The sequence below is a fragment of the Coregonus clupeaformis genome, chromosome 8 (assembly GCF_020615455.1).
Source record: "Coregonus clupeaformis isolate EN_2021a chromosome 8, ASM2061545v1, whole genome shotgun sequence".
NCBI classification, from domain to species: Eukaryota; Metazoa; Chordata; class Actinopteri; order Salmoniformes; family Salmonidae; genus Coregonus; species Coregonus clupeaformis.
Window position 1 is genome coordinate 33,734,116 of NC_059199.1, and position 10,993 is coordinate 33,745,108.

General features: G+C 41.4%; 1 protein-coding gene across 1 annotated transcript; it reads right to left on the minus strand.

Annotated features, from left to right (window-relative positions):
* Positions 1 to 261: 261 nt before the first annotated feature.
* On the minus strand, positions 262 to 1,653 carry LOC121572857 (cocaine- and amphetamine-regulated transcript protein-like). The gene is made up of 3 exons (XM_041884887.2): positions 1,315 to 1,653; positions 902 to 991; positions 262 to 646 (listed from the first exon to the last, which is right to left on the minus strand). The coding sequence occupies exons 1-3, from the start codon at positions 1,459 to 1,461 to the stop codon at positions 539 to 541; spliced, it is 345 nt and encodes a 114-aa protein (XP_041740821.2). The 5' UTR covers positions 1,462 to 1,653; the 3' UTR covers positions 262 to 538.
* Between the last annotated feature and the right edge of the window lie 9,340 nt (positions 1,654 to 10,993).

Below are 10,993 nucleotides of genomic sequence, written 5' to 3' on the forward strand. Positions count from 1 at the left end.
GACATCTGCAGCAAGACAGCAGTGACTGCATCACTCGGCAAGATTAAGGCCTATTGCATTATTGTCAAATTATTTCCAAACGTGCAGATTATCACCTTAGTCTTTTATCCCAAAAATATTGGACAACGTGTTTTAATGAAAAGGGCATTTTAGACAGCTTTTCTGATGTGTGAAACTTCATCTCATTTTTCGACTTTCAATGTCATTATAAGCAACCCATTTGGAGTATAACCTAAATAAACTGATGTAAATGCAGATGTAGGGCTACAAATGCAATAGGAAAATAGGAAGTTAACTTTTGATTTAATGGGACATCAAAAGGGGCTAGTCCACAATGCAAGAGGATGCATGGAGCTTTATGAAGATGTTTTATTAAATGAAAATAAATACATATGCTTATACTTCTAGAAGACAAAGGAATTCAAGACAGTCATACATGCAGACTGACATTTACATTGGTAACGGTATAGGTGCATGGGGGTGTCACAAGCCTGGGTCTCGGAAATGTGCGCCTGAGGGGATATTTCTGTGACCTGGGTCAATAACAACGCAGGAAGAATGTGTTGCATGCGGTGCCTCGCAGACAGTCACAAAGCCTTCCGATGCGCGGCCCGTGCTTCATAGCGCACCGCTCTCCAACATCACACTGTAAATATGAGAGAGGAGAGAGAGTATAGCAAAATTCGTTAGGTCCTACTTTCACATTTCTGTTCCCAAATAAAAGCATCTTCAATGTAACAGACAGCTTCTGACAGCACCATAGGCTATGTTGGCTCTCCAAATATATGGCTCTGGTACAACCTGTTGCGCTCATTCAGTTGTGCATCAGGTGCGTTTTTGAACTGAGAGATATAAGGTAGATGTGAAAATACGAAGGTTATTCTTGACTTAATTTACTTACCCGTGGAATGAGACTTGCTTTTTTCTCCACTGATAGACCTATCCTGTTGTCTTGCTGCCCGCCTTCCAGAAGCCCCTCGAGCGCATCGGCCTGAAAAAAGTCGCCAATAAAGATTATTAGAACCATCTTCATTATCAACCCAAAAAAATATTGCATGGCATCTATTTTTCGACATTAGCTTGAAGGGGGAACGATAGAATCGGCTACTTGACATTGGGCAATAATGGGCACAAATGTATCATGTAGATAACATATAGCCTACATAGCTAATTTGAATACATAAGGTAAAAGTAGACTATCCTCCATCTCTATCACAGAGTAGTCACACATTCGTTGATGGCAAAAACAAACTGTTTTATCCTAAAATCCTGAAGAATGACCCCCAAAAAAGTAAATGAGTAAATTCGACTCACCAAATGTCTGGTGACATATCCCAGTGGAAAGTGTTCCTCTTGTGAAGAGAGTCTGTTATCGGGTGACATCTGCCCCTGGCAGACAACGCTGAAGACAGACATACAGACGCCCAGGTAGACGACTGTTCGGACCCTGACGCTGTCCATTGTGCTAAAAATCTTGCGCTTGAACTGAGAGGACGCGAAACAACTCGAACTTCAGCAAAGTTCTCTTGGCAACTATCCGTAACTTTGGTATTATTATCTCCCTCTCTATTTCGTAGCTCAGGTCCTCACTCTTCTGCTCATGGGTGCTGCACTTGCTTCTGTTGTTGCTTGGAAACTTCTCTATTTATACAGAATCAGCCCTGTGCTGCTCCCATTTCGTTCGAACGTCATCACCTTGGTCTTCTCAGACGTTGTTTTGCACGGATTGGGTGAGATGGGTATCTCAATGATAATTAACATTCACGCCAAACCAAGGAATTCATCCACCAGGGTGAACCTTTAGGAGCCTATACATAGCCGCGGAAAGTAGTTTGGGGGTGCTGCGATTTTTGGGGGTGGGGGGAGGGGATGCTCTACCAACTGAGCCACATCATCACATCGCATCATCACAAACCACTTCATGTCTCAAATGTACTCATGGTGATGGGAAATCTACAGGTACCAAACCTGGATGACCAGCCAATGTACAATAGAGTAATGTACATTTACATTAAGTGGTTTGTAAGGATGGTAAATTAATACTGCGCAAAAAGTGGTTGTTTTCCATGTTATTTGATCAAGAAACATATGTAATTTGATGTGGATGTTTTGTGTCTTTGTCCATAACATTGCACCTTTTTATGTAAATGTTTGAGGACAGGGCTTTGTTCTTTCTGGATCTCATTAAAATGATAATGGCAGAGAAAGGGGCAGGGAAACAACTCTTACAATTCCAACTATTGAATCCTGCAAGACACTGTTCTTAATTATACAACTACCTTTTTTGCCAAAGGGGAGATGCTGATATTTTTTTTTGCCCGCGCTATAGACATCTATATCTGTCCGTGTACTACTTTTGTGCTGCAGCACCCTCAGCACCCCTACTTCCAGAGACTATGAGCCTCTCCATATATGACCAGCAGGTTTATATCATGCCTTCAAAGTTGCAGCCTGGCCTCAAAGACGTAACATAGTAAACGTAAATCTGTGCCACTCAAATTAGTATATGTTACTTTGTTATGCTTACATAAGACAGCAGGCTATTTTAGCTAAAAACAAAAAGAGGGAGGTTGGTCGGGGAGGATGGACGGGCATATAACACGAACGTCTAGCAACCCAAAGGTTGCATGTTCGAATCACATCACAGACAATTTTAGCTCATTAGCAACTTACTACTATTTAGCTATTTAGCACGTTAGCTAGCCCTTCCCCTACCCCTAACTCCTAACCTTAACCCTAACCCTAACCGTAACCTTAACCCTAACCTCTAACCCTTACCCCTAGCCTAGCTAACGTTAGCCACCTAGCTAACTCTAGCCACAACAAATTGGAATTCGTAATATATCAATAGTATTTCAAATTCGTAACATATTATATGAATTGCAATTCATAAATGTACTGTATCATACGAATTGTAATTCATAATATATCATACGAAATGGATGATGGACATCCACAAATTAATTCATACAAAACTTAACATATAATACTAAATGGAGGGAGACAGATTCACATTTACTATGTTGCGTCTACCCCTGAGTCCAGGTTAAAAGAGAAGTCACCATTCTGAATAATGCTTTATGATTTATGTTGTTCTCATTTCTTCAATTGGCAACAGCCCGAAGGAAGGAAACTGCAATATGCCTAGTATAAACGCATATCAAGCACAACTTAATTTCCATAGTTTCATTTTGATGAATTATGTTAATTAACTTATGGCTCACTTGGAAATAAAATGCCTTGTGATACCATCCCGAATAGGACGAGATTGTGTAATATAGTCTAATATGAGATTACTGATCATCTCATTGTCAGTCAAAAGTGACCTACACCTGTGACCCATAGTCACCTTTACAATAGGCATAACTGACATTATTAAATTAAATGCCATATTACTCTTATATATTTAGGCCTAAATGCACATGAGGGGTTTATGGATGTTTCTCAATGTTGTGTGACTGACTCTGCCTATAGTGCTTAAAGCACCTAAGCAAGTGACACTCTCCCATATGTAATTTGCTAGGATACTTAATGCATGGCTCCCTTGGATCCCTTGCGTTGACGCTTGAATTATTGCCTCTGTGGAATGTCCTCTGTTTCTTTAATGATATTCTAGTATGATTGAATCCAATAATTATCTGCTAGTGTGTATGGGCAATCAAGGCTACGGTTAGAGAATAGGTTGACCATTAATGTCAAATGACTCAATCTATGGTGTCCAAGAGATATATCCTAGGCCTAGACAATATCTGAGTAAATTCTGGTCCGTAAACAACTTGCCTACAATCAATACAATACCAAAAAAAGTTTCCTCAAAGCAAATCTCAAAGGAAGAGCGCCGGTGTCAGGTGCACAGCTTGTTTCAGAGAATGAGGGCAAGTTGTGCGTTCCTCAGATTTAGTACGGCGCGTTGGAATTGGACTCCCGGGGAACGTTAAATGCGGCCATGCATGCACTGGTCTCTCTTCGAATTATGGCTTTGATGAGTTAGAAAGCAGCTTGCGCTTTGTGGAACTCAAAGTGCAAGGAGCCTCAGGCCTCTATGGCGCGCATCACGTGGGTCCATCTTATATTAGACCTATAAGTTGTAAACACGTCTACAGACTTGACCTCCGGGTCTGTAACAAAAGTAGCATATTATCCTTTCTTGGTTCATAATAATAATAATATGCCATTTAGCAGACGCTTTTATCCAAAGCGACTTACAGTCATGCGTGCATACATTTTTGTGTATGGGTGGTCCCGGAGATCGAACCCACTACCTTGGCGTTACAAGCGCCATGCTCTACCAGCTGAGCTACAGAGGACCACTGAGGATTGCACAACAGGTGCTAGAGAACGTAACTGAAGCATCACACAAGCACAAGCTTTCTGGAACATTGTGCTATGAACATTTTAAGTATGAAACAGTATTTCTGTATCGTGTTGAAATTAGTCAAATGCCGAATCAAACATTTTAGGAACATCACAGTTGATAGATACATAATAATTTGACATTTTAGTAATTTAGCAGACGCTCTTATCCAGAGCGATTTACAGTTAATGAGTGCATACATTTTCATACTGGCCCCCCGTGGAAATTGAACCCACAACCCTGGCATTGCAAACGCCATGCTCTACCAACTGAGCTACACAGGGCCTACACGGGGCCACTGCAGAAGGTCTAGCTCAAGGGTCCCTCTCCATCACCAGGGCGTAATTAAGTTCATACTTTCCTGACACTCCCCAGCCACAGACGCGTGAAGGTGGAAACGGGACTGCAGTGTTGAGCCATGATGGACGTCCATTGGGAAAGTGGCTACAGGTGATATGCAATTAGCACTTGGTGAGTAGAAAGGCACACGCTGTTGTGCAAGTGACTTGGACTTTCACATTTGGCCACCTTAAGGCTGCTGCTATCCATTGTTGACTAATTGACAGGTCAAGTAAAGGTGTAAGTAATGAAATGATTCAGTGATTCCAGAGTGAACCGATTGGCCTCATCACAGTGGTTCTTGGATTAATGTGGTAATTGGGGTTAATTTGGGAATTTGGATGTGGGGGAGCCCTAGGAGGGGTTAGGGTAAGGGTTGAGCCAGGGTTCATCAAAGGGGTTAGGGTTATATCAAGATTAGGGTTAGGCTTGAGGTAGAGTGTGGACCAAGGTTCCAGGGTTCCGGTCTAGAAGCACGGTTTTGACTGCTCTGTCACACCCTGATCTGTTTCACCTGTCTTGTGCTTGTCTCCACCCCCCCACCAGGTGTCTCCCATTTGTTTCCATTATCCCCTGTGTATTTATACCAGTGTTTTCTGTTTGTCTGTTGCCAGTTCGTCTTGTCTCGTCAAGCATACTAGCGTGTTGTTCCGTACTCTTCTTTTTTCCTAGTCCCTGTTTTCTAGTCCTCCCGGGTTCCGACCTTTTCTGCCTGCCCTGACACTGAGCCCGCCTGCCATACCATACCATTCAGCCTGCCCTGACCTCGAGACTGCCTGCCGCCCTGTACCTTTAGGACTCAGACCTGGTTTACGAACATCTGCCTGTCCTCGATCCGCCTCTTGCCTGCCCCTTGTATTTAAAAAAATATCAGAGACTCAAACCATCTGCCTCCTGTGTCTGCATCTGGGTCTCATCCTGTGTCGTTAAATACTCCTAAGGTTATGCTTCTGTACTGCAGTTTAACTGATGCTGGCCCATAGACGGCCACATAGAGAAGTCAGATTAGAAAATTCCTAATAAGACACTTTGGTCATCACCTTTGTGCACAAAACATCCATTGCATTATTCAAATAATTGTAGCTGAGGCTGATACCATTACTTTTAAACAATGACGTTGATTCAAGCAAATATATTTTATATGAGGTTCTTCAAATAGCCACCCTTTGCCTTGATGACAGCTTTGCAATATAAAATATGTTTTGATTTGTTTAACAATTTTTTGGTTACTACATGATTCCATATGTGTTATCATAGTTTTGATGTCTTCACTATTATTCTACAATGTAGAAAATAGTAAAGATAAAGAAAAACCCTTGAATGAGTAGGTGTGTTCAAACTTTTGAATGGTAGTGTATGTCTAATCAAATCTCAAATTCAACATAACTTCAACAACCCAATTGATTCTAGGATGATTTTTAAAAAATGTTTCTATGTGGAATTTTCTATGCAATTTCTACATTTACATAGTTCTGATGATTATGTTGAAATTAGATTGATGTAACAACTTGTTAGTCAGCTTAAGCCAATTAATTTAAGTTTAAGCTTTACCCTAATTTCAATGTTTACAACGCTGGTTGAAATGAGATAATAACAGTACTGGTTGATTACTTATTTCAAATCCAATGTCTTTTCCACATTGATTCCACATCACAATACATTGACAAATTACATTGAAACAACGTTGATTCAACCAGTGTGTGCCCAGTCTTTGACGTAGAGATCTAATGCTGTGGTTTGTACCCGTGAACCGATCACAACCCAGCAAGCAAGGCCCATTCCCCAATGTATCTCTTTAATTTCAGCAGACAAGTGGTGTGGTAGTGGGTGGTGATAGTGTTAATGAGCCATCAATGCAAAGAAAGCAATTAAATCCCTTCTATTCATCCATTCTCCACGATAGACAACTGCTGCTCTGATTTACAATGGCAATGATGTTGCGTAGAATGATTTCCTGTGTGTTTGGTTGTGATACAGACAACTCTCTCAGTCACTAGGATTAGTCTCTCACTGTGGAAGAGTTCAGGGCATCAGTAATACAGAACTGAGGTAAGAAAATACATCTTGACATGTAATTTACACCTTGGCCATTATGGAGGAGACAGATAGTGTGAGTTCATCCTGACCTCACTCGATCACAAATCCTCTCTCCATCTCTCCCTCCCTTGAATGTGGAATGTGCAGGGCCTTGCTGGCCAGTTCAGACCAGTTTCTAATACTTCACATCTGATTCCCAGGTAAATTCTTGGTCCACTCTCACGACCGCTCATTATAATGCTATAGGAATGGACATTTGCTCTTTATCCTGCAGTGCATCGTCACAGATAGGGAATAGAGAGGGATCACTCCTCCACCCTTTTATTCATTATTGAATGGCTTGGAATTGTCAATGAGCCACCCCATCTAGATGACTCACTCTCAGTTTATTGGAGTGACCCGTCTTATTTGACAACTGGTAAGAGGTAAGACCAAAAACTGTTAAGTGTCAATGAACTACTAAATTTCAGTGTTGCATTCCTGTCGAAATACAATACTGGAAAAAACATACCACAAAGCAATTGGCTGAAGTAGTTGGAAGATATTACCTAAATGTTTTGCATGCGAAGATCACTGAGAGAATAATTTAGGCAAAGAGCACACACTAGATTGTACACCAAGGCCATAATATAAATTAAAACTTGTCAACATATATTGGTCGGTTTTGATTGTTTACATGTCTGTGTGTGCGCACGTGTGAGTGGGAGCCTTTGACAGACAGCCCTGCATTATTCAGAGGTGTGGGGTCTGCGATGTCCCCGTCAACAAGATGTCAGATCATTTTTCAACCCCGCTCCTGATTATCCCAATAACCTTGTGAAACACACTCACAGAGGAACAAACACTCTGAAATATGTATAGGTAGTGTGTCACCGGCATCGTGCGAGGCCTCCCCAAGGACCTCTCACGTAGGAGGGAGTTGCACTCTAGAGCGGGCTCTAGTAAGTACTCACTGACTCAACAGGTCTGCAATAGTCCACAAAGACTTGTTATGAGATTTACTACACTTCACTTCTGAATTACTCTAGCCAGTTAGTCTGCACATCACCACACTTTCACGTGTAGCCGGTGGGGATTTAAGTTAAAATATTCCCAAGCTGCTGAAAGCTGGTACAATCACGTCTCAATATATGTATCCTTAATTCAGACCTCCATACATACAGTACTCCGATCTAACAGTAGCTAAGGAAATGCGTATCAAGTGGTATTTGTTATCAAAGAAAATGGGATTTCAAAGGGAAATCCTAGAGAACTGTTTGATCTGATAAGCCACATCACACTGTGTTAACAAACCTACAAACGAGCTTCAATGCCATACAACACTCCTTCCGTGGCCTCCAGCTGCTCTTACACGCTAGTAAAACTAAATGCATGCTCTTCAATCGAACGCTGCTTGCACCTGCCGCCCGACTAGAATCACTACTCTCGGCGGATCTGACTTAGAATATGTGGACAACTACAAATACCTAAGTGTCTGGTTAGACCGTAAACTCTCCTTCCAGACTCACATTAAGCATCTCCAATCCAAAGTTAAATCTAGAATCGGCTTCCTATTTCGCAACAAAGCCTCCTTCACTCATGCTGCTAAACATGCCCTCGTAAAACTGACTATCCTACCGATCCTTGACTTCGGCGATGTCATTTACAAAATAGCTTCCAACACTCTACTCAGCAAATTGGATGTAGTCTATCACAGTGCCATCCGTTTTGTCACCAAAGCCCCATATACTACCCACCATTGTGACCTGTACGCTCTCGTTGGCTGGCCCTCACTACATATTCGTCGCCAAATCCACTGGTTCCAGGTAATCTATAAATCACTTCTAGGCAAATCCCCGCCTTATCTTAGATCATTGGTCACCATAGCAACACCCACCCGTAGTACACATTCCAGCAGGTATATCTCACTGGTCATCCCCAAAGCCAACACCTCCTTTGGCCGCCATTCCTTCCAGTTCTCTGCTGCAAATGGCTGGAACGAACTGCAAAAATCTCTGAAGCTGGAGACACTTATCTCCCTCACTAACTTTAAGCATCAGTTGTCAGAGCAGCTTACCGATCACTGCACCTGTACACAGCCCATCTGTAATTAGCCCACCCAACTACCTCATCCCCATATTGTTATTTACATTGTTATTTATTTTGCAAATTTGCACCCCAGTATCTCTATTTGCACATCATCTTCTGCACATCCATCACTCCAGTGTTAATACTAAATTGTAATTATTTTGCACTATGGCCTATTTATTGCCTTACCTCCATAACTTACTACATTTGCACACACTGTATATAGATTTTCTATTGTGTTATTGACTGTACGTTTTGTTTATTCCATATGTAACTCTGTGTTGTTGTTGTTTTGATCGCACTGCTTTGCTTTATCTTGGCCAGGTCGCAGTTGTAAATGAGAACTTGTTCTCAACTGGCCTACCTGGTTAAATAAAGGTTAAATAAAATAAATAAATACATCTACATGACCATTTCGGGTGTGGTATTCAAGGGCATGTGATGGTATTACTCCTCTTAATCTTATAGTGGTCTATTGTAACCAAGCTAATACGTACGTGTGCTTGGTGCTTGGTAGGTGGCATTTATTGTCATTTAACAACACATTTAACAACACACTATCATCGAACAACATTGATTGAAATCAATGTGTAGCAGCAAGTGCCCATGAGTCAGACATTTTACACCTTCACTCAGGTGTGCCACAGGGATCAATTCTAGGTCCTTGATGATTTCTTATAGACAACGTTGGGAAATACTTCAAAACAACCATTGTACTCATTATGCAGACAATACCATTGCTTACTCTAGTGGCAGTAGTTCAGCCTATGCTTTTGGAAGAGTGCAGTGGGCAGCATTGATAATTCTACAAAACTTGTCCACAGTCCTCCTGTTATTGTAAACCATAGGTATTGTTTTGTCTGGCCAAAACTTGCCTGTGGAATGATCTTTGTCTGGGAGCTGTGAATAGAGTCAAAAGGATATCGGAGGGATATCTCCATCTCTCTGTTGGTTCACTCGCTTGTACAACTGGCCCTTCCTTGTTTTATCTGAGAGTATTCAGTGTTGATGGAACCTGACTTGATGCAGTTGGACAACTACAATGAATTTCTTCTCACATTTTCACCCAGTAGCTAATGATAGTAACTTAAGTGATAGTGTTCTGAGTATAGATGTGTTCTATAAATGTCATGGAAATGGAGGACTATACAGGACATGACATTATCTGGCCCAGTATAGCAGTTTGAATGCCATGGCATTTGTATGCCACAAATGTTAATTTATGCACTGCCAGGCCATGTTACCGTTTCCAATGTTTGTGTGTGAGAAAGCTGAAGATACAGAACATGGTGTATTTTTGTTGTTGTTGTATCTCTTGGGATGTCTTCTGCTGAAAGTAGATCGATTATAGCATTATTGGCATGTGTGAAAATAAAAGGGATGGTTCTACACATCTCTTTGTGCTCTAGCCTCTCTACCATAGGCGAGCCGAAGACCGTGTCTGTCTATCATAAGCGAAAACAGCTAGACCCTCCACCATAGACCTCCAAAGAACACCCAGCTCTGTACCCATTTTTTAAAATACATTTTTTAGTACATGCTCAATTGTTCTAGGGAATACATTAATGAATTTTGGGCAACTAAAAGGACCAAAATATGATGTTACACTATTGTTTCTCAAATAGGAAATTCATGAGAATGCTGGTTTCAAGACTAGCCCCTTGTTATATTGGTGTCAGAAGTGGAATTGGAGACCGCAGATGAGACAACCAAATATTTAGTATTAGAGACTTGAGATAAAGTGTGGCTCAATGTAATGGGAAACAGTGAAAACCACCACTTCATTTGGGGTCCAGTCTTCTGCCCAACAATTAAGTTTGGGTTGGCATCCCTGCAATAAATGTATCTGTAAACCCAGAGGTCTTGCTTGGTTTCTTTCTTAATGGGGACTTGGTGTAGCCCCTTATGAATGATACAATAGAGCCTATATGAGTTATTTATACAATGCACAGAGATGCTTTATCACATGTTCAGATTTCAGAGGAGTCCAGCTGAAAAGAGCAGATTAATAACCGGTTCAGACTCGTCTTATCTCTCCTCCTCATCAACGAGCCGACCAGGTACATCTCTGCTGACCTTACCATGTATTTGTTTTTAAATGCCTTCTGACACCTATTTTCTCTCTCTGTGCGGACCTATTGACACTGACGCCGCTTCTCCTGCCCATGCGAACATCATTAATATCTTACTGACTCC